Source organism: Sturnus vulgaris, chromosome W, assembly GCF_052056855.1.
Source record: "Sturnus vulgaris isolate bStuVul1 chromosome W, bStuVul1.hap1, whole genome shotgun sequence".
In the NCBI taxonomy this organism is placed as follows: domain Eukaryota; kingdom Metazoa; phylum Chordata; class Aves; order Passeriformes; family Sturnidae; genus Sturnus; species Sturnus vulgaris.
In genome coordinates, this window is record NC_142282.1 from 64,393,498 (window position 1) to 64,418,046 (window position 24,549).

At 41.8% G+C, this 24,549-nt stretch overlaps 1 protein-coding gene and 1 non-coding gene across 5 annotated transcripts in view; both read right to left on the bottom strand.

Moving 5' to 3' along the window:
- LOC148220304 (zinc finger RNA-binding protein-like) overlaps positions 1-23,972 on the bottom strand; it is a 59,139-nt gene extending 35,167 nt beyond the window's left edge. For 2 of the 4 annotated variants that reach the window (XM_088155487.1, XM_088155486.1), the window contains exons 1-6: positions 23,774-23,966; positions 23,443-23,527; positions 12,868-13,150; positions 7,799-7,946; positions 6,801-7,019; positions 5,694-5,935 (exon numbers count right to left, since the gene is read on the bottom strand). In XM_088155487.1, coding sequence (XP_088011613.1) covers positions 5,694-5,935; positions 6,801-7,019; positions 7,799-7,946; positions 12,868-13,150; positions 23,443-23,527; positions 23,774-23,810 — 1,014 coding nt within the window. In that variant the 5' untranslated portion in view covers positions 23,811-23,966. Of the gene's footprint in view, positions 1-5,693; positions 5,936-6,800; positions 7,020-7,798; positions 7,947-12,867; positions 13,151-23,442; positions 23,528-23,773 lie in introns of all 4 variants that reach the window. The other 2 variants (XR_015798860.1, XM_088155488.1) reach the window with 2 other exon arrangements.
- LOC148220305 (small nucleolar RNA SNORA66) lies at positions 16,504-16,640 on the bottom strand. Its single transcript, XR_015799178.1, has one exon. It is a non-coding gene; the product is annotated as a small nucleolar RNA SNORA66 (small nucleolar RNA).
- Positions 23,973-24,549: the final 577 nt, after the last annotated feature.

Here is a 24,549-nt window from a genome sequence, read left to right on the forward strand (position 1 = left end):
GTCTCCTTTTCCTCTGGGAGCGACTTTTAATGAGTGTGAGAGAGAGATTTGTCCACAGGGAAAGAATGCAGGAGTACCACCAGAGAACACGTTGGAATACCCTTGAGGAAGGGATCCAAAAGCTGAGAGAAGTGGCAGTACTGGAGGTGCTCTTTGGGAGGGATGGACAGCATGACAATGTCCCTGACAAGGTCAGGTGCACAGGACAGATGTTGTGGAATCTTGCAAACCTGGGCCCATCTCAATATACCCCCTTTATTGCAATGATTGATGCTGATACCAACCAAGTGACAGTGGGTTCTGTTGCCAACAGGATCAGGAATTTTCAGAGTATGATGGCTGGCCAGGTGCAGGCTCATGTCTCTGCTGTGGCTAAGGACCTCAGAGAGGAGTTTAAGGAGGAGATGAAGGAGATAAGGGAAGAGGTGAGGAAGATCAGTGCAGCACCAGTGCGAGTCATGGACCCCAAAAGTAGAGCCCAATGCCCCCCAGCTAGGGAGAGAGGGTATACCCCACGTGCTGACCTGTGTTTTTTTCTATGTGACCACGGGGAAGACATGAGAAGGTGGGATGGGAAACCCACTTCTGTCCTGGCAGCACGGGTGCGCCAACTCAGGGAGGGGAACACCAACAGAGGGAACTCCACTAAAGTGAGGGTAGCCTCAGCCTCCCATGGAGGTGCAGGGTATTACAGAAGGGAGGATGATCTGTCACATCCCCTTGAAGGAACCTCCAGTACGTATGCCCAGGAGAGAAATAATAACCAAGGCTAGAGGGGCCCAGCCTCTAGCCAGGGAGAGGCACGGGAAAACCGGATCTTTTGGACGGTGTGGATCCGATGGCCTGGCACATCAGAGCCACAGGAACACAGAGCATTGGTTGACACTGGTTCACAATGTACATTAATACCATCGGGACATGTCGGGAAGGAACATCTTTCGATTGCTGGGGTTACGGGGGGATCTCAGGAATTGACTTTGCTGGAGGCTGAGGTGAGCCTGACTGGGAAAGAGTGGCAGAAACATCCAATTGTGACTGGCGCAGAGGCACCATGTATCCTAGGCATAGACTTCCTCAGGAACGGCTATTACAAAGACCCAAAGGGACTCAGGTGGGATTTTGGAATGGCTGCTGTGGCGGCAGAGGGCATTAAGCAGTTGAACACCCTGCCTGGGCTATCAGAAAACCCATCTGCAGTGGGACTCCTCAGGGTGAAAGAGCAACAGGTGCCAATTGCTACCTCAACAGTGCACCACCGGCAGTACCAGACGAATCGAGATGCTATGATCCCCATCCACAAGATGATCCGTGAGCTGGAGAGACAAGGAGTTGTCAGCAAAACCCACTCACCCTTCAACAGCCCCATCTGGCCTGTGCGTAAATCTGAAGGAGAATGGAGATTGACTGTGGACTATCGTGCATTGAATGAGGTGACTTCACCGCTGAGTGCTGCTGTGCCAGACATGCTGGAACTGCAGTAGGAGCTGGAGTCCAAGGCAGCAAAGTGGTACGCCACCATTGACATCGCCAATGCATTTTTCTCCATTCCTCTGGCAGCCGAGTGCAGGCCTCAGTTCGCTTTCACCTGGAGGGGTGTGCAATACACGTGGAACCGACTGCCCCAGGGGTGGAAACACAGCCCCACCATCTGTCATGGATTGATCCAGGTTACACTGGAGAAGGGTGGAGCTCCAGAACATCTGCAGTACATTGATGACATCATTGTGTGGGGGGACATGGAAATGGAGGTATTTCAGAAAGGAGAAAAGATCATTGAGATTCTGCTGGGAGCTGGCTTCACCATTAAAAAGAGCAAAGTCAAAGGGCCTGCCCAAGAGATCCAGTTCCTGGAAGTAAAGTGGCAAGATGGACGGCGCCAGATCCCCAGTGAGGTCATCAATAAGATCACTGCAATGTCTCCACCAACCAGCAAGAAGGAAACACAAGCCTTCCTAGGTGCCATAGGCTTTTGGAGAATGCACATTCCTGAGTACAGCCAGATTGTGAGCCCTCTTTACCTGGTCACCCGCAAGAACGATTTCCACTGGGGCCCTGAGCAGCAGCAAGCCTTTGCCCAGATCAAGCAGGAGATTGCTCATGCGGTAGCCCTTGGCCCAGTCAGGACGGGACCAGATGTGAAGAACGTGCTCTACTCTGCAGCCGGGAACCATCGTCTGTCCTGGAGCCTGTGGCAGAAGGTGCCTGGTGAGACGCGAGGCCGACCACTGGGGTTCTGGAGTCAAAGCTACAGAGGGTCCGAGGCCAACTACACTCCAACGGAGAGGGAGATCTTGGCCGCCTATTAAGGGGTCCAAGCTGCCTCAGAGGTGGTTGGCATGGAAACACAACTCCTCCTGGCACCCCGACTGCCAGTGCTGGGGTGGATGTTTAAAGGAAAGGTTCCCTCAACCCACCATGCCACTGATGCCACATGGAGTAAATGGATTGCCCTCATCACACAACGCGCCTGTATTGGAAACCCGAATCGCCCTGGGATTTTGGAGATAATTACCAACTGGCCGGAAGGGGAAGACTTTGGTCTTGCCGACAAAGAGGAACAGGAACAAGTGACCCGGGCCGAAGAAGCCCCACCGTATAACCAACTGCCAGCAGATGAAACATGCTATGCTCTTTTCACTGATGGTTCCTGCCGCATCGTGGGGATGAACCGGAAGTGGAAAGCTGCCGTATGGAGCCCCACACGACAGGTTGCACAAGCTACCGAAGGAGAAGGTGGGTCGAGTCAACTTGCTGAACTCAAAGCTGTTCAGCTGGCCCTGGACATTGCTGAAAGAGAGAAGTGGCCAAAACTCTACCTTTACACTGATTCATGGATGGTAGCCAATGCTCTGTGGGGATGGCTGGAAAGGTGGAAAAAGGCTAACTGGCAACATAGGGGAAAACCAATCTGGGCTGCCAATGAATGGAAAGACATTGCCACCCGGACAGAGAAGCTGTCTGTGAAAGTCCGTCACGTAGATGCCCATGTCCCCAAGAGTCGGGCTAATGAGGAGCACCGACACAATGAGCAGGTAGATCAGGCGGCACAGATAGAGGTGTCGAAGATAGATTGAGACTGGCAGCAGAAGGGAGAGTTGTTCCTGGCTCGATGGGCCCATGATGCCTCAGGTCATCAGGGCAGAGATGCCACATATAAGTGGGCACGAGACCGAGGGGTGGATCTAACCATGGACAGTATTTCTCAAGTTATCCATGACTGTGAGACGTGCGCTGCCATCAAGCAGGCCAAGCGGGTGAAGCCCCTCTGGTATGGGGGGCGATGGTCCAAATATAAGTATGGAGAGGCCTGGCAGATTGACTACATCACACTGCCTCAAACTCGCCAGGGCAAGCGCTATGTACTGACCATGGTGGAAGCCACCACTGGGTGGTTAGAGACCTACCCTGTGCCTCATGCCACTGCTCAGAACACCTTCCTGCACCTTGAAAAACAAGTTCTTTGGAGGCATGGTACCCCTGAGAGAATTGAGTCAGACAATGGGACTCATTTCAAGAACAGCTTTATAAACACCTGGGCTAGAGAACACGGCATTGAGTGGGTGTACCATATCCCCTACCACGCACCAGCTGCAGGGAAAGTTGAACGGCGCAATGGCCTGCTTAAAACCACCTTGAAGGCACTGGGTGGGGGAACTTTCAAGAATTGGGAGATTAATCTACCAAAGGCCACCTGGTTAGTGAACACCTGAGGTTCCACTAACCGAGCAGGCCCTGCCCAATCGGAGCCCTTGGGAATATCAGATGGAGATAAGGTTCCAGTGGTACACATGAGAGGTATGCTAGGAAAAACTGTTTGGGTGAATCCTGCCTCCAGCAAAGACAATCCCATCTGTGGAGTTGTATTTGCTCAAGGACCAGGTTGCACCTGGTGGGTGATGCAAAAGAATGGAGAGACCCGATGCATACCCCAAGGAGACCTTGTTTTAGGGTGAAATACCTATAGTACTGTGCCTATGTCTCTAACTGCATGTATGTATATATAACTTAACAGTTTAATTTGATATAGCATATTAGTTTGGGAGAAATTCAGGGGTGGATAATGTTGGGGGTTGGATTGTTCCCCTTTTCTTTCTGTGGAATTCCTCCCATTGTTATGCTAAGTAATTGTGGCTACACCTTGAAACGACAGGTAATGTTCTCTCGTAGGCGGGTGGGTGGAGGGAGAGGGCGGGGGGGGGGAAACCGGAAAAGGAAAGGTGGGACGGGGGTCTGGAGTGGGGCTCTCTCTCTCGCTTGGCTCGTTGGAGTGGGAAGACCGCCTGGGCTCCGCTCTGGCATCTCCCCCTGCCATCCCAGCACTGAGATCCACGCTCCCTGCCTTTGGACATCGCTCTGCTGCTCTCCCATCTCACCCTACTATCTCCGGACACTCTGCTGAGCACCACGACCAACACCATGAGGGGGAGTCACTTTCCCCATCTCTCTCACCCCTGGGCCGCGGCCGCCATCACCCAGCCCTCTTCAACTGCGCGGGACCTGCCCTGCCCCCACAGCACCGGTAACTTAGCACAGGGAGACAGCCTGCGGCCAAAAGGGACTGGAGCGGAGCTAGACTGTTCTGTTCTGTTGCCAATTTTTATAGCTGTTGTTGTTTTCTGCCTTGTTAGATACCAGTAAAGAACTGTTATTCTTATCCCCATATCTCCTGCTTGAAGGCGTCTGATTTGGACCTAAAATAGTTAAAAGGGAGGGGGGTTGCACTCTGCATTGCAGAAAAGGGTCTCCTGCCTTTCCTTAGACCATACCTGTCTTTCAAACCAAGACAGACGACCACTGACGTGAAATCAAGGAAACTAAAGAAGGCGGGGGTTATCAGGAAAACAAAAACTCAGACTGTATAAAAAAGCTGAACTAATTCTATGTGGTGTGCATCGTGGTGGGGCAATGACTCCCCCACGCACCCAGCGCTGTTTGTTTGATGCTTTTTCTATTAATAAATAATCATTGGAGAGATCATAATTTCTCATGAATTTATAACAGGAAAGACCCTATGGCATAGCAGAAGAGACTCCTCTCCCTAAGCGAACTGAAGAAAGATTTTTAGAAGTGACAAACTGACTAAAGACCCTATGTCTTGTCTCCCTCCACTGTCGGTGGGAAAGAAAGAAGGGCTGGGGTGAGGGGAAGGTGTTCTAAAGGTTTATTTTAGTTCTCATTATCCTCTTTAATTCTGTTAATAAACTTTTCTTTATATCTTTTGAGCCTGTTTTGCCCTTAGAGTGTTTTCTCCTAATTCTTACCTCACCTCATAGACCTTTTAGTTTTTCTTTCCCCCTCCTCTGCTCAACTGTAGCAAAGGAGAATGAGTGAATGATTTTCATGGGTGCCTGGCTTCTAGCCAGTGTCAAACCCTGACAACCATTCACAAAGTTTTGAAAAAAGTATTTTCTAAGAAGTTTGCTATGTTAAAAAGAAAATAAAATTCAAAGTTTAGAATACTTCTGGAGTCCAAAGCACAGCTGAAGCTTCTCTGTACAAGCTAAGGGAATGCATCTTTTTGTCTTCTCCTATGGACTCATTCCATCATAGCATACATTTTCATTTAATTATTCCTTTAGTATAAGTATAGAATCAGGTCTTTAAAAATTAACAAATATTCTTAAAGGGGACATTTTTTTAGCTGAAAAAATTATGACTAAAGCATATAGCAGGATATTACATAACACAGGTACCTGTGGTCCAGCACAGCTGATCTTGCAAACATCACAGTAGTGGATCTGGGGTGGTTTGGGAGGTTGCTTTGGTTTCAATTGCTTATTTTGGAATGGTGCCTTTTTAGTAAAGGTGGTCCCTGTCCAAGCAGCTGTTGCAGCAGCAGCAGCTGCTGCCGCTGCCTGTTTCTGCTGCTGCTGCTGCTGGTAATAGGATGATGCAGCTGAATATACTGCAGCTTCATAGCCAGAATAAGAGGTACCTCAAAGATCAAAATAAAATAAAAGTTACATCACTGTATATCATGTATCAATTACATAATACACTAATACCAAGCATATTGCATAATAGAGTAGGATATAAATGATGTATTGAGATCTTGTCAGGCAGTCTGAATTTTTCTTGATGTTTCACAGTACACAAATACATAGCATATCAAGGAAACTGGGCTTTCATACCTTTAGAGCCAGTTTTCCCATAAACTTTATACATCTACTCGTTCAACTATTTTAATCCTCTAATCAAGCTCTGTTTCAATGAAGTCTTAGAATTCCTTTTTAAACTGAAAATAAACCAAAACAAATAGTTCAAGGTAGCTATAATATACCAGTTGATTACCATCTGGCCATAAAATTAACATCTCACCTTTAACTACTTTTTTGATTTTTAGTGTTTGAAGCAAAGTCTTTCTTTGTAGCACCCATTGTCCTCCCATCTTGGCTTGAGAAAATCCAAACTTAAAAGATTTATATTTGACTGCTCTTCCTTGTCTCTAATTGCTGCTTGATGGCAGCATGCTCCAAATTTCCCTGGGTTATATTTGTGGTTTTTATTTTTTCAATCCCTCATTTTTTCTCTCCAAACTTTACAGTAAGTCACAAAACACTTCTGCATGTAGCAATGCCAACACTTTGTATATTCTCACATGTAACAGAATAGGCACATAGAAGCATCAAACCTCTTTTAAAGATACATAAAAATATTTTGCCATTATTATGATTTAACTGGTTGATATTTCTCAGTAGAATATGATGTAATCGAACATAAACTCCTAAAATGCTGAGTATTTAAATCCTCTCCTGTAACAAATGCAAAGATCTCAGTAATATAATATGCAAAATTCTTACCAGAGTAAGTAACCGCTGTTGTACTGTATGTTGCACTTTGAGTATAGGATGGGACAACAGTAGCTGCAGCTGCTACCGGCTGCACAGTAGAGGATACTGGATATATAGAAAATGAAGTTGTTGCTGGACTTGGGGTTGCAGGTTTTATAGCTGTCACTTGTCGTGTTTGCTGGGCTTGGGTATACTGAGTTGCCCCTTGGCTATATCCTGCTTTTGGAGCTAATTAGGATAGAAAATAGAAGTATACAAACATTGATATGCTTTAGTTGAATGAAATGCAAACCATCTTAAGCGATACTTAATGATATGCTAGGGGATAAACACATTAACAAGTGAGTTTTGTTTTAGTTTGGTTGGTTTTTGTCTTTTTTTGATTGGGTTTTAGTTGTTTTTTGTACAGTAATGGTTATGCTTCAGCTACCATATATCCCACAATGGTTTAATCATATCAAAGCTCACACTAGCAAGCCTCAGATTTATTTACGTATTTTTAACTGTGCTGCCATGTTTTTAAACAACCTTCTCCTTCAATGGTTTTACTAGAGTACATATTAAACCAAAGTACATCTAAACTTTGCTATTATTTCTAATTATAATAAAAAAAAGCAAATAGGATTTATGCTTTGCAGCATTTATGATACCAATAATTAAAGAACTATATATATTAACTAAAGAATTTTTTTTAAAAGTCTTTATAACCAAGTTAGCAACCGAACCTACCACTGACTTTTTCAACCCACTTCAGCAAAAATGTTTGCCTAGAAGTACATTTTGAGTGTATTAATAACAATCCAAACCTCAAAGATAGTTACTTATGGCAATGTCACAATAATGTTCAAGTTCTGGGTGCATCAAGTTTTTTCTACACATTGACAGGGATTACATGTCAAAACAATAAATAAATCTGATAATATTAAATATTCAAAGATATATTTTTAAGCTATTAAAATAGTATACAGACTGTATATAATGACAGGACTTTGAATCATGCCACCTACCTGTCTGATAGTATGACTCAGCCACTGAAGGTTGAGGCTGGGCAGCAGCAGCCACAGCCGCAGCAGTTGCTGCTGTTGCTTGTTGATAGTATTGTTTGCTGTCATAAGCTACAGCTGGGGCAGTAGATCTAACATAAGAATAGGAATCCTAAAAATTAAAAAAAGAAATCCCATCAAATTTTTCCTTGAGTATATATCTGGAATAATAAAAATCATTAGCAGAGTCAAAGATTTTTTTCTATTCTACAAGTAGATTTAAAAAATATTTACAGATACATTATATACCAATATATGCATTAAAGAAATTAGGTTTATGTTTACAGATACTTCAGGCCTGAAGACAATTCTGAATGGTCTTTTTCAGACATAATGTAGGAATTAATCTCATGCTATTAAACTACCTTTCCCCTTCCAAATTATTTTTGTTACCAAAAAGCAACTCAATGCACACTAGTTTTTCATAATGACTATATCAGACTGCATTCCTGTAAAATATGAAAGAAAAAGACACCACAAATCTCCACAAACCACAATATATTCACAAGTTTAAAAACATGGAACCATGGCTTAGCCCTCCCTAAGACAGGAAGAGCCACCAGAAAAAAACAATATCAGAGGTCCTATATTTTTCTCTTCAGGCAAGTAGAAGGCAGTAGCTCAAAGAAAAGGGGTGAATGGAGTCAAGTCCTCGCTGGGGCAGGAGATGAATCCCCTCCTTGCCCACCTCACCTTCCCAGGTGCCTCTGTACAATAGGTATGAAGATGTAGAAGGCCAGTAAAAGGATGATGAGGATGGAGGTCCATCTACACCAGAGGTGTTGCCAAAGTCAGAAAGGCTTAACCTCTGTGTAACAACCACCTCCACGAGGAAAAGACAGATTGCAGCTGTAGGCAGTTGCCTTCCAAGGTGAACAGAGGGTACAATATGCTGGATGGACGCTCCTCTTAAGTGTGCTGCCTCTCTGGGACCCAGGTTAAAGACATAACTGGGAAAATTGTCTAGCGTGGTACAGCCATCAGACTACTATCCATTATTGGTCTTCTATGTGAGTGGTGATGAAATCACAATACATAGTCCAAGGATAATCAAAAGAGACTTCAGGGCCCTGGGATAGCTTGTAAGGGAATCTGGAGCACAGGTTATTTTCTCCTCTATCCTCCCAGCTGTGGGCAGAGACATTGAAGAAACAGATGAGCCCAGTCTAATACATGGCTCCATGGCTGGTGTCACTGCCACAATTTCACATGTTTGTATAATGGGATGGCCTACATGACACCAGGCATGCTAGAATCAAATGGGATTCTCCCTTCACAAAAGAGGAAGAGGGTCTTTGTTCAGGAGCTAGCATTATTCATTGATATAGAGCTTTAAACCAGACATGACGGGGGAGAGGGATAATGTCAGGCTTGTCCTTGACAAGCTGTGGGACAACACATCAAAAGGGATGGAGTGGTAGCAAGGGCCTTCAGCCATGACTGAGATGTGCTAGCCACATTGAAGCATACGTGAAGATTTACAGAGATGAGCCAGGGGCTCCTGAGGTAATAGAAGTCACCAGGGAAACACCTCAAAGGAGGAGTGTCCCTCTAAAAAAGGTGACACTGACAGCCCACCTGAGATGCCTTTACACCAATGCACACAGCATGGGCAACAAACAGGAGGAATTGGAAGTCTCCATGCTGCTACAAAGCTACAACCTTGTTGCCATTACTGAAACTTGGTGGGACAAATCCCATGACTGGTGTGGTTATCGATGGCTACAGGCTGTTCAGAAGGGACAGAGAAAAAAAAGAGAGGTGGAGGGGTTGCCCCCTTTGTCAAGAAATGGATAGATTATGAAGAGCTGTCTCTGAAGAACAGCCATGAGAAGGTTGAAAGCTTATGACTGAGAAATAGGGAGTGAGCTGAGAAAGGGAACCCTGTGGTTGGTGTTTACTACAGGCCACTCAATCAGAAGAAGCCTATTGATGAAGCCTTCTTGCTCCAGCTACAGGAGATATCGCACTTACAGGTTCTTGTCCTGCTGGGGGGTTTCAACCACTCCAACATCTGCTGGGAAAGTAGCACAGGGAGCTGTAGGCAATCCAGGAGACTCCTGAAATGCATGGAGGATAACTTCTTGAGCCAGATAATAGACAGCACTACCAGAGGGGATGCAATACTGGACCTGATGGTCACCAATGTAAGTGAGCTAATGAGGGTCATCAAGATTGGAGGCAGCCTGGGCTGCAGTGATCATGCACTGGTGGAGTTTGCAGTCCTGAGGAATATGAATACTTCCCAAGTGGATAAGTGAATAGACTGCAAGACAGACTGGAAGAGCAAAGTCCCTCCCACTGTAAGAGAAGATCAGGTTCATGACCACCTGAGGAACCTGAACATACATAAGTCTATAGGACCTGATGAGATGAATCAGAGTCCTGAGGGAATCAGCTGATGTAGTTGCCAAGTCATTCTCCATCATATTTGAAAAGTCATGGCAGTCATGTGAAGTCCAGGGTGACTAGAAAAAGGGAAACATTGCACCCATCTTTAAAAAGGGTAGAAAGGAAGACCCTGGGAACTACCGCCCTGTCAGCATCACATCTGTGCCTGTGAAGATTCTGGAACAGATCCTCCTAGAAGCTCTGCTAAGGCACATGGAGGACAGGGAGGTGATTCAGGACAATCAGCACAGCTTCACCAAGGGCAAATCTGACCAACCTAGTGGCCATCTACGATGGAGTGACTCCATCGGTGGACAAGGGAAGGGCTACAGATGTCCTTTATTTAGACTTCTGTAAAGCCTTTGACATGGTCCCCCACAACATCCTTCTCTCTGTTGTTCAGTGGATAAGGAATTGCTTGGATGGTTGCATCCAGAGGGTAGCTGTCAACGGCTCAGTGTCCCAATGGACATCGGTGACAAGTGGTTTCCCTCAGGGGTTCATATTGGGATCAAGTGCTATTCGATGTCTTCATCAATGACGTAGATGAAAGGATTGAGTGCACCCTCAGCAAGTTTGCAGATGACACCAAGCTGAGCAGTACAGTTGACACTCCTGAAGGATGGGATGCCATCCAGAGTGACCTGGTCAAGCCCAAGATGTGGCCCATGGGAAACTCATGAGGTTCAACAAGACTAAGTGCAAGGTGCTGCACCTGGGTCTGGGCAATCTCTTGTATCAATACAGGGTGGGGAATGAAGAAATTGAGAGCAGCCCTGCCAGGGACTTGGGGGTGCTGGTGAATGAAATCATAGAATCATTACGGTTAGAAAAGACCTCTAAGATCACCAGGTCCAACAGTCAACCTAGCACTACCATCATGTTCACTACTAAGCCATATCCACACATTTTTTGAACATTTCCAGGAATGATGACTCCACCACTTCCCTGGGCAGCCTGTTCCAATGCTTTAGAACCCTTCCCATAAAGAAAGTTTTCCTAATATCCAAACCAAATCTCCCCTGGTGCAACTTGAGTCCATTTCCTTTTGTGTTGTCACTTATTACTTGTAAAATGAGACTGAGCCTCGCCTCACTACAACCACTTTTCAGAGCAGTAAGATCTCCCCTCAGCCTCTTCTTCTCTGGGCTACACAACCCTAGCTCCCTCAGCCACTCCTCAGAAGACTTATGTTCCAGACCTTTCACCATCTTCACTGCCCTTCTTTGGATGTGCTCCAGTGCCTCAATGTCTTTCTTGCGGCATTTTTCTTTAATTTAGGGGACTCTATCTGAATGCATCTAATACCCGACTAGTTTAACAACCTTGTAATTATGCGTAAACATGCTACTGGAAGGACTCCTACATTTCAGTTCATTACCATATGTAACAAAGTACAAAGCCCTACAAAGGAATTCATAACATACAGCAACAGTATAGTAGCTTTAAACAGATAAAAATTAAAATTAGACTCTAGATAATGTAGCAAAAAAGCTGATAAAAATACAAATAAAGCTCACATTTCTAATAGGAAACTACCTGGCCATGTAAAACCACTAATCTTCCTGCATCTAAACTGTCTGATTGAAACCAATGGGCGAGGGTTACTGATGTCTATATATCCTTGCATTGTGTCAATCTAGACAGACAAAAAAGACTGCAACTTCTCACTCTTTGGAGTAAACACTTATCTTAAGTAAGTCCCAAGATAACCACTACATACTGAAATCTTCCAACTGCAAAACTGATGCAGCACTGATTTTTACTGCTAAGTTTCTTTATTTCTGAAGAGGAATACCAGTCACTGACAGGATGTTGTTTCATAAGACATTTAAGCCAGTGTAAGAATGGGAAGTTCTCTGAGGTACCATCACATCTCTCCTCACCCTACATGATCCCACATCCATCTCTTGCATTGGCACCACAACTGTGCAGAACCAAAGAAATTTTGCAGGAGCCTGTCAATCCCATGGAAAGATGCTGTTCCTTTTTTAGCTGGTTAACCTTCTGTGGAGTCCTTATCCTGAACTGACCCACCCAAAATGCTGACAACTGCTAGATTCAATGCAAAGAAATGTCAGTAAAGGTCAGAGCAAGATGAAAACAGACAACAGTTTCCTTTTGTAAAAGCCTGTGCCACACAAGGGTAGGCAGTAGTCTCACAAAGGGTACCCAAAATCTACTCAAAAGACAGTTCCTCTCCTAGAGTAATCTTCTAATCTCTTACATTTGGTGCTAGAGCTCCTGTGGCAACCAGGAACCTGACAAGGGAACTACTTCTATCTCCCACTGAAAATTTTTATTGGAACAGTTTTTTCATCTGAATCAGTTCCATGACCCATTTAACTGCATGCCACTTGGACAGTTAGGCTAGCCAAGACAAGTAGTAGTTCACAAAATCATTTGGAGATAAATGTCAATACATTGTTTATTGTGTGAATGTCTAAATCTTAGCAGTATTACTGCTGATAAACTTCTATACATACCATATGGGACAGCAGTCACTTCACATTCTATCACAGTTTTAGCTGTGAGCCATGGAAGAAAAAATATAAATATCACCACATTCTCTTATCCAAACAGGCCTCCTCCTTTTAACATATCATTTTAAAATTACACATTAAAAAAAAAAAAAACCACACCTGGTAATTCTGTGTAGTGACAGGAGGTGGTGGTGGTGGAGCTTCTTGTTGCCTCTGTGTATAACCATAATCTGTAGCTGTGTGCGCTGTAGGATAGCCTCCATAAGCAGCAGCTGTTGCAGCAGCTGCAACAGCTACTGGAGCAGGTCTGGCTACTGCAACTGTAGCTGCTGCTGGAGCATAGGCTGCAGTGACAGTGTGTGCAGCAACTGGTGCCTGGTGAACAGTGTAGCTGGCAACTGTAGTTGGATGGGAATAAGCTACGCCCGAAGCTGGCTGCTGGCTACATTGGAAAAAGACAGTAAGTAAATAATTAGATTAATCCAACATACTCATCTAACACCTAAACATTTCAAACTCCCAAATTTGATTCATACTTGTCTGTTCTACAAACAGACCTGGAACAGCTATCATACACTGTAATTATTTTTATTACCTCTTATCCACCCCATTAAAAAGGCTGTATCATTTTGAAGTTTCTGTGAATGCAAATATATCATGCAGGCAATTACTTTCTTCTTCGCAAGGAGTAGTGGTAGCTGCGTTCCACTGCTTGAAAAGAACCCAAGCCTTTCATTCAAAATAATACAGAAGTCTTACAGAGTTATATTTTCATGACCAATAAGTTTTTAAGTGTTTTAGTGGGTCTTCAATAAAACTGATACACCTGTCAAATTAACAAAAATACTGCTTTTCTGTGAGAGCTCATTACTGATATGCACTTGCATTATGTTTTTCAGTAAATCATGTAAAGTAATGAGATTTTCAAATACTTATGTGAAAAATAGCTCAGAACTCTTAAATGCAAGGAAGAGACACTAAATATTTCTGATGTGGGAGTTTTCTCACAAAAAATGAAAATTATAAAAGCTGGCCCCACTCATTCAAACAGAAGTCCACTGCCTCACAACATGAAGCATCAAAAGAACGGGCAGTCAAATCAAGCAAGACAACTGCTACCAGAGGTCTGGCAATCTTCCAGGCACATGATGAGACTAATTTGCTTCTCTTTAAGGTGCAGGTAAAACATTACTATATAGCTATTTAATAAGAATAAATAAATATTAATAGTGGAAATAAAAATTATGGCTTCTAAGTTTTAATTATTTGAACTAAAACTAATATTGTTGTCCTATAATGATTTATAACTTTACATTATTATTAAAATCCTATAATAGCTATTTTTAAACAAATAAAGTGAACTGGGCAAAATATCACTATCTGGAACAATTATATGAAATAGGGGGTTGAGTGATTATTATGACATTTTTACTACCCCTCCTGTAGTGATTTTCACTATTTTAGAGTCTCTAAAGTTTCACATCTCCATAGCACTATTAAAAGATTATTCAAAAACAATTCCATGCCTATCAAGGAGGTAGTATCCTCTAATTTTTGGAAAAAAATATAAAAATGAAATCTTGTTGGAAGCAAACATACTCAGTGTCAAAGTGGAATTTCAGCATCATTATGCTCAAAACCAAAAGGAATGAGTTATAGTATTTCTTTCCTAAAGACTGCAATATTCTCTCTGACATAGCTATCAGGAACAAAGCACCTTTTAACTATAGTTACTATTATTTTTGCAATAGATGGTTCCATAACTCCCTTTTGTTTAATAACTTTTAAGAAAAACTGTTTTTTTTAATTTTAATTACAGCAAAACCCATTAACTTCAATATATATTTTTTAAAATCCTTACAGCAGAAACACACAGAGAAAATGGTTTTATTATTGTACTTACACACCTGGACTCCACCTTCTTCCCATCTTAGGCCCCTGTTTGCTTTAAAAACCACTTGCATTTCATCCAAATTTAATTCAGTTGTGAGTTGTACTCACAATTATGTTTCATTTAATTTTCAACTTCTTAGCATAACAGTGGAAGGAAGAGACCTGACTCACTGGTGTAGCTCCCACCACTGCTTGATGTATACAGACAATTTATCTATTTTGTCAGTTTAAAGTGAGAAATCAGACTCTGTCAGAAGATTCAGGAAGACTATTTTATGATGGTAAAAGTGAATGACAATCTATAAAATTAGGCTGTATTATCTACATAACTAAGAGTACAGAAGTGTAAAATATTCATACGTTCTGAGGTAATTCATATCATATGTACCTGTTGGAGTCAGTAAGCCAAGGGTCTCTCTGAATCTTTCAGAGAGAGATTAGAGTGCAGGGATTGAATTAAAGCCTTTGGATGGACTGAAGTATGTTAAGCCACTCACACATAAGGCAGAAGTCAAAGTTTAGGTTTTAGCATAAGTGAACAAGCAAGCAAGTAAGTAAGTAAATGGAATAAGTTTTAAGTGCTTTTAGTAAGTAAAAGGTCTTAGATGCCAGAGAAGTAGTACATGTTCTACTGAAGGTTGAAAAACATGCTAGTGTTTCCGAGGAGGCTCCAAGAACCTAGGTTCAGACATAATAGAGTTAAGGATATTGCTTACATTTTTCAGTTAAAACAAGATAGGCCATGTACGTAGTTTATATGTAGCCTGGCATGCTAAGAAATTAGAATTCTAATAGGTTAAGCAGCAGTGGTCTGAGTTTGTGTCTTAGCTAGTTAGAAAGTTTCTATAAAAGAACATGCATGAGGGAGAGCTGGTGATCTATGCCATGGCTTTATGCCATTGCATTTTGCCATTGCTTTGCTTTGCTTTGTTTTTGCCTTTGAAACTAATGTGCTTCTGCAATAAACAACTTTATAGTAACTATTAGCTGCTTAGCTCTTTGAAGAAAATAACCCGACAGTTGGGTGCCTAAGAGCACCCGAAGGTCCAAAACCTCACATTTGGTGCCTCATGTTTGGTGCCCCGCTTTTGCTTCGCTTTGCAAAGATTTTAACTACTGTCAGCCTCCTCAAATACCCAAGGGCAAAACTGAATTAGCCTCTGTGTTTACCACCAAGAAAATTTTGTCCAAAAAAATTAGGTCCAAAGCCTCGCATGCACCTACTAAAAATACATTACATTGGGAAAACAGGCAGGAGACTTCATCTCAGACTGCACTCGAACACATCAACAGTCTAATACTGCCAACAAGGAAGTCTTCCTCCCCGCTCTTATTCCTCCTTCCTCCCATAGACCAAACCTGACTATGCCATCCTATTTCATCCCTAGTGCTAGTTCTGCTACTTGTCAAGCGATTTATTGCACTGATTTAACTCATTAATCTAGCAGAAAACTACAAGATTTTTTTTTTAAATTATTTTTTCCTGAGCTCATTTTCTGATGTGGTAGAAATGTTAGAAACAGCTCACAAAACAGTGTGCTGAGTGCTAGAACCCACATAAGTTATACATATGGAAGCAGAGGAAAATAATCAAATAATGGGAGAGAGGGAAAGAACAGGGACCTGCCCAGGAAGCATTAAGCTCTCTCAAGTTTCGTGAAACCCTGCTTAAGTTACAATTACAAAATACAATACAGTGTTAACAACACATTATGAGGTAACAGTATCAGTCTATCAACAAAAATGCTTTTGTTTTCAGAATGTATATATATGATTAAAGCTGCCTGACAGTTTTCAGTGTTTAATATTGTGAAGAGATTGTGATCATTATGAGCAGGTCTATTAACAAGATTCTGCTAACAGATAGTTTAATTTCTTCTGTGCTAATTTTGTACCAAACTTCCTTATCATGGTATAGAATTAGCAGCTCAAATAATTTTATTTCTAAGGCTAATATAATTCTATGACCATGTTTATTTTAGCAAATCTCTTCCCCTTGCTTCTGCAACACCATGCAGAGCTAGTGACCAAGTTTTCAAGACCACAAGAAAAATATTCTAGAATTGACTGCTACTTCATTTTTAAAAGTTATGTTATGCTAGGTTACAGAGATTCATATCAATATATTTTCTAAATTTATGTTTCTTTTCTCCCCATGGTCTTACTGAGAACCTTTTAACATAAAGATGACTAGATACTTTCAGGTAATTCATTTATAATCAAAATATTTTTGTGTCACTGTAATTTAACTTACAAGAGATTTTAATCCTTGTGTGGTGATTAGTGCCTCATCACATTTGCCAGGATGAACTTACCTCCCTCCAGACTATTTTGCTAGCTCCCTCTTCCACCTAGTATCCTAGTATTATCTATTCTTTCATTACTACAGATGACAAGAACTCTATGGATCATTTGAGATGAAGTTTCAGCTGTGCCACTCACTCTGCTCCAGACTTTCTTTCCAAAGAATCTAGCTTCCTCAGAGCAGCTTCTTGTAAAGTTACCTGTGTATTTACAATATTTCCCTTTCATCAAATATCACAACACACCATAAATAATAAGACTCAAGACCAATCCCTAGAGTATTCCACTGCAACTATTCCTCTTTGATAATCACTCTTCTAATTCTACTAATCAGCTCTACCAGCTCCTCCTCTACAATTCTTTTACTAATCTCTAACTTAAGTAATAATTTTCTATATTGCACCACATCAAGTATTTAAACTTAGTCCTAATAAATAAGACTCAAAAAACTTAAGCACTTGATCAAGTTATTAGAGCAACAATGAAATACAGTATGTCAGCTGAGCTATAGTAACAAACCACGTGTGTGCTCTTTACTGCAACAAAGAAAGTAATTCAGTTTAGCTTAATCCCCTAACATAATGGGGAAAAATTGAACCAAATTACAAGCAGACAGAGAAGCTAACTGATTGACCTGGTACCTTAGTGAGTTTTCTTTGTAGATCAATTCTTCTCTTCCCCCAGATAAGTTCTAATATCCTTAATAGCATCTTTGAGTTCAAAGAATTCTAGTGCTCTTGATATGAAAAGATATGTAGAGTCCAACTGGCTTTATTAACTAGACAGAACTTAAAAACGACAGAATTATTTCGGTTGAAACAAAGATTATGAGCTCATGTTCTAACCCTGTGCCCAAAGCACAGCTAATAACAAAGTTACATTAGTTTTCCCAGGGCTTTGTGTCCAGGCAGGTTCCAATCATCTCCAAGAATGGAGAATCCAAGACTGCTCTAGACAACCTGTTCCAATGTCTGAGCACCCTCACTGTCAGAAATTTTTTCCTTAGTTTATGAAAGATTGTTTCAAAAGCAAATGAGTTCTAAACCAACATTTACTTAAAGTAAACCCAGTTTGTGAACATTCAAGGTAACGTCATTCTTACAGTATTTTAACTTACTATCAAAATAAACATCATTCTTTGACTTAAGAAGTTAGAGGCAAAGAACTCGTCAGCTGCAAATCTTACGCTGCTGCGTTGCTTTAATAATACCTCTTCTGCCAGAGATTTTCATTCAAAATGAATGTATTTTATTCATACCACACCTATTTCTTTAGCTGATCATAATAGTAACAGTGCTTCCTCACCAAGCTCACTTTAATTTCTATTTTCTAGGAACAACACACATTCTTCAATATTCATCTTCCATCTTGGATTTCTATTTCACTGTGTTTTCACTATCGCAGTCACAGCCAATGTACAGGCTACATGTTGCTCTCAATTGTTCTTCTCCATGTTCTGTAGATGTATGTTTTAGTCAATGACGGGTCATTTCTAGCACCTTACCTAATGTTTTTCATCTCTCCCTATCTGCCCTAAACTACTATTTGCATATCCCTATTTCCCCATGTGTTGGAAATTATATAACTTTCCTAACTAATGATTTTATTTAACTTTTGCATTAATTGCTTTAAATAATCATAAGCAGTGTAATTTGCCACCTTAGCCCGCATGTAGCTAAGTTGTTATGGTTTTTTTACAGACTGTTATTGTTAGAGTTTGACTATTAGATCACTGAAACTAAATTTTCCTAAACTAACCCTGATAAGCTTCAATGAACAAAGCCTGATGGAGTTAAAAGCTGGACACCTGGAATACAGAATTTATAGCCCTCCAAGGACATGTTGAAGTAACCAGAAGATAAAGAGGAGACTAACAAAGATGATCCAACATGTGCTGCAGACTCTGTCTGGGAAAAAGATAATAAAAAGACTGAAAAATGTGGACTAATGAGCATGAGAAGTGGGAAATCAATAACCAATAGAAGATAGAATACTAATTAATTAAGAGAATTATGTAATTTAAAACCAATGAACATTAATTTGTTTGCTAATAATGTATAAATAAGTAAAAGGTTTTGAAAGTTGTGTGCACCTAGGTGTAGCTATCCCCTTATGCACCCTGGCCTGGAATAAAGTAACGCCTACTCCTTAATACTAAAAAAATTGTGTTAGAGAGTTTAATTTATCCCAACATTTTCAGCAAGACATGCTCTTTGCTTCCTTCTTCCAAATAAGTTCACTTCTATTCAGAAGTTTTAGACCCCAATGTATACCTAGCTTGCTCTCATCTTTCACGTCTTACCTAAAAAAACTCAAGGATCAAGAGAATTAATTCTTTACATAGAATTATTGTACTACAGTGGATGAGAAAAGTTTGGGCTTTTATAAAACAACTTTGACTCAAATCTTTGAGTTACTACACTAAATTCTACTGACATTAGTGATGGAAAATACTGATATTTGTGATGCATTAGTATCAGAAAAAGTACCATATATTATGAAATACCACTATATTAAACCTCCTAGATGAGGCTGATTGCAGCAAGCTGTGACCATGTATTTTTCTCCACACTAATCTTCAATTCCATGTCAGTCTGATTTTCCTGGGAGTGAAGGGCCACACTGGCTCATAATCTTGCAAAATTCATCCAAGTAATTCTCTTTATTTGGTTGCACACCACTGACAGCTCATTATCAAAACATTGGTGTTATTCAAGTCTGGATAACAGCCATGTTCACAATGATAACACATGACAAAAAGAACTGAGCTTTAGATGTTATGTCTGCATGAAAACTAGCAACGACTAATATTTTCCTTGTCAGAATCACAGAATCAAAGAATGGCTGAGGTTGGAAGAGACATCTGGAGGGTCCAATCCTGTTAAAGCAGGGCTACCAAGAGCCAGTTGCCCAAGACCATGTCCAGACTGTTATTTGAACATCTTCAATGAAGGAGACTCCAGAAGTTTACTGGGCAACCTGTATCAGTGCTGTCACCCTCACAGTTTAAAAAACATTTTATGATGTCCGGAGGGAACCTCCTGTGTTTTGGTTTGTGCCCACTGCCTCTGGTCCTGTCACTGGGCACCACTGACAAGAGTCTGGCTCTGTCTTCTTTGCACTCTTCCTTTAGGTATTTATATACATTAACAAGATCCCCCTTGAGCCTTCTTATCTCTAGGTTAAACAGTCCCAGCTCTTTCTCTCAGCCTTTCTTCATAAGTGAGAGGCTCCAGCCCCTTCATCATCTTTGTGGCCTTTCATTAGACTCTCTCCAATATGTCCATGTCTCTTTCGCACTGGGGAGCCCAGAACTGGACACAAGACTCCAGGTCTGATGGGGCGTAACTGGCTTAACTGTGCTGACGTGAGAGGCAGATGTCATGTCTTAGAAAGTGTCATAAACCATCAAAGACCCCCAAAGTGCCCCCAGACTCATTTCTGAGGCCTTCCACCAGAGGACTGAAAGCTCCCATGCAGGGAAGGTGCCTGGGTATTCCCACCCAGCCTGAGCATATTTTAACCCATTGGACTTTGTGTTTCGAGGGTTTTTTCCCCACCCCCAATGGATCAAGACAATGATCACTACTATGACCAACGGACATCGAAATTGCATCAAGTCTCATTGCAGATCCATGGGTAGCGATATGTTCCCTTACTCTTATCCTTTCTTTCTTTTCCCTTATACATTTTCTTAAATGATACTTTCATGCTTTCATATTGTTATATTACTATAGATAATAATAACCCAAATGGCTACATACCTGGTTTCCATTGCAACCAAATTGTTCTAAAATAAACCCTACATGTATATATTTACAAGTATCAATCAGTGTCATTTCACCCTAATAAACCCCAAGGGATTAACAAGAACCTAGGTTACCCTTGCCTTCTAGGGCAGGTCATAACACTTCTGTACCAGTCTCAAATATCCAGTCACATCATACACTGCACTTGAATACAAAACTAGCTATAATTGCAAGAGTTCACTTCCATATGGCTACCTAGAAGACTGCATCTTAATCTAAACTCAGAGGCACTGTGATTGACTCTGGACCTAATCTGCTACAATTAATTGCCTTTACCTGCAAAGACTCACCACGCTTAGCAATTCAAAGTTAACAATTCACTCCTAACTGCCCAAGAATCTCGCATCTGTGACCTGTCTCATTAGAGTAGGTACATGGCATGAACATAAGTAAGATGAAACTCAGATGCTCAAAGGTTCTTTATCTTCTTAACAGGAACCAAAATCTTAACACAAGATTAATTGAGACCATCACATTTGCACACTTCTCTGTCCAAACATTTCTCAATGTCCCTATCTCTCTATCAGCATGCCCACATTTCAGTCAGCCAACTTCAGAATAAAAGCATAATTATGCCTCTTCTCCAGCAGTGAATCAAGAATGCTACTATTTTTACACATGAAAAACAAGCCAATATTAGGGTGTTCATGTCAAACTGAATAGACACACAGTAGTTAAGGTGGCTTACGGAGTGCACACACACAAACTAGAGGACTAGTATCACCAAATTTCACATTATTTCAGGCTTTTAAATAGATGGATTAATAGTTACTTAAATAAGTAACAGTTCTGCATTGCATGCAGGTTTATAACCCTAGGCCCAGTACCACTACTAGCACAAAGGTATTGCAATATTCAGAGAAATTTTCTGTATTGGTATTTGCATAATCTAATGCTTCTCAGTAAAGCATGATGTCATTACATTAAGATAAACTCCTTTTTAGACATTGACTCCTGTGTTTTCTGTTCAAAATATTAAATTAATTCTTATGAAAGGACTGCTTTAACACTGATTGCTTTGTCTCTTCACTTTCAGACATGGTAAATATACAAACCATTTATAGGATAGAGTCTTTTACTGAAACGTAAATGGAATAGTACCTTATACTTTTGATAGCAAAGGAAAAAGCTTCTTTCAATCAGTCTTTCAATTTTCTCAAGAATACATTTAGGATTAACTATGAAAATAGTTTTGAACTTGAACTGTATTCCAATTATATGGTTTTAAGGAAATTTCAAATTAGTTGTTCAGGTTCTTAAGTCTACAGACCACCTCAGCTCCACAATAAAAGGAATAACAAATTTAAAAAATGAATCTCCACTTCAAAATTGCAGATATATATGGATCTCAGTTTATTCGCTCAAATATTATTTACTTACAAAAAAATCCCTCTATATTATTTAAAAACTCCTTCATACCCCATGACAACCCAATTTCAAATTTCACAACTGTCAAGTAAAACAAATATACTGTGAGCACCTAATAAAAAAAAAGAACAAAAATATTAGCTAAATTTAATCCTCTCCTTTAACTATTATACATTGGAGTAAATAAAAATTAATTTATTTTATATCCATTTCCAGAAAAGAATCACTTGGGAGTCATTCCAAGACCCACATAAAACTGTATATTCCTAAAACTCTGTCAGGTATGCAATTTTGATTAGCTAGATAACAGTAGCACACATCTGCATTCATTTGCCAATAATCCCTCATATTTCATATATTTGCTTTATTCTTCTTAGAAGTCAAGGAAGGTCTTTATTATGAATTTATGAAATTAATAACAAAGATTCAAATATGAACTTCAAGGTGCTACTCCAACACAAGCCAAAAATGTGATGTTCATGACTGTATCTGGGTTTTGCCAAATTAAGTAACTTGATTTCAGAAAAAGTGAGATAATAGTTGCTACCAATTACTTTTTAACAGTCTGACACACCATTTGGATGCACAAAGAATACAAAGATACAAAAATTTAAAGCAACATACCTATACAAAATATATGGTTACAGGTCCCTGAGCTCCACTATAAGACCTGCTCCTGATCTTAGATACCCAAGTAGGAAATCTTTTTAAAAGGTGCATGGCTCCAAAAGTACTTTCTCTACTTTCTGATACATTAATTATAACATTGCTTCAGTGGAATGGGACAGTCCCCTGTATTTTCTGGTGCTTCTACTATTCCCTTATCTATCCAGTCTCCCATAGGTTGGGTTGGTGTAATTTTAACTCGTGTTAAAAAGGATTCCATCCTCCCACACTGACATAGGGGGAAGCAAAGACTTGGGGACTAAGCCCTATCTTCACTGAAGGAGAAGTGTCCAGGGGGCAGCAGACAGTAACTTGTTGGCGTTGTTGACTCTTAAGTGGCCATTTTAATTTAAGGGCCTTGGGATCTGATGCTGCCTCCTCCGTGGTGTCCGGTTCCACCCCCCCCACCCTCACACTACTGGGGATAGAGGGAGGTCCTTACCAGCACAAGAAAACACACCTGCGGGAGAGTCAGATAAGTAGATGGGTCCCAAGCACAACTATTGTGGAGGAGCGAGTTGCAGAAGCAAACCCCACACGGAGCGGAGGATGGGAGCAGTCCCGAGCACTCACCCCGAGGGGGCGGGGAGATCCCGGTCAGGGACACGAAACCGGAGGCGAAGAGGGAAGTGACTCCGGGCAAGGACAGAGGGAGGGAGGGAGGGACAGGGCGGGGAGGGGTCGCGGTGGTTACCTATACTGGGCAGCAGCCCCGCTATGGGTGAATCCAAAGTAGTTGCCGGTGGCCATTTTGGCATCTTCTCCCAGGCGGCTGGGCACTGTGGCGAAGATAACCAAGAGACGGCAGCGGTCGGGGCCATGACAGGAGGCCCGGCAGGAGGAGGCGGGGAGAGAAAGGGACAGACAGACAAGAGACAGAAGTGCGCGCGAGCGCCAGGTCAGACACGGCGCCTCAGGACCACCGTTCCTCCGCCCCGCGCGCGGGCCGCATCTCCTCCCCCTCGCCGCCGCCTCCCTCCCCCCACGCTCACGGACACACAGAAACATCGAGCGCCATTACTTACCATAGGTGAAAGAAACTACTGGGCATATAGGAATCATGAGTGCAAGCTAGCAGGGACAACGGCGGTTGAACTCTCAACTCTCACCCCTCTCCTCACCGCCGTGTTCGCTCACTCCCTTTCCCCCCTCCACACACACCTACGGCGACAACGGCAGTGCGGCCGGACCAAGGCCATGCGCAGGCGCAAGATGTGTGAAGGGCTGCTAGAAGTTGTAGTTCAGCCAATGGCTACGCCCCCGCCCACAGAAGAGCACCCTCGATATCGCGTAGGCCGCCACCATACTTGAGGCGTGAATCCTCCTGCGCTGTATGTTGCAAAGGCTCTTGGGAGTTGTAGTTCCCCTCGCTGAGGCCCGGGCGCGAGGAAGAGCTGTTCTTAGAATAACGCTGCACGTACCACTCCTCCTGCCTGTCCCCTTTCTCCCTCCTTCCATCATCCCGTGTCACACCTACAGTCACACCGCACCTGTACCCGTGGACTCATATTGGAAAGACAGGGTCAGTTTCTCATTCTTGCCTGCAACCCCACAACACACCACAGTAGTGATAGGGAAGATGTGTGCTAATATCTTTACAAACAATTCGATGGGTGAGGGTGTGATAATTGATAAAAGATTCGTGTTAATCACAAAAGCATTGGGGTTTGTATAAACCAGAATACTAAGCTCTGAAGTGAAGCATGGACACTAGATAATGGAAATTATATGATAAAATAATTCTGTTTAAAATCACCTTGTTATATTATGTTGTATTATGTTACATTATAATATGTTATGT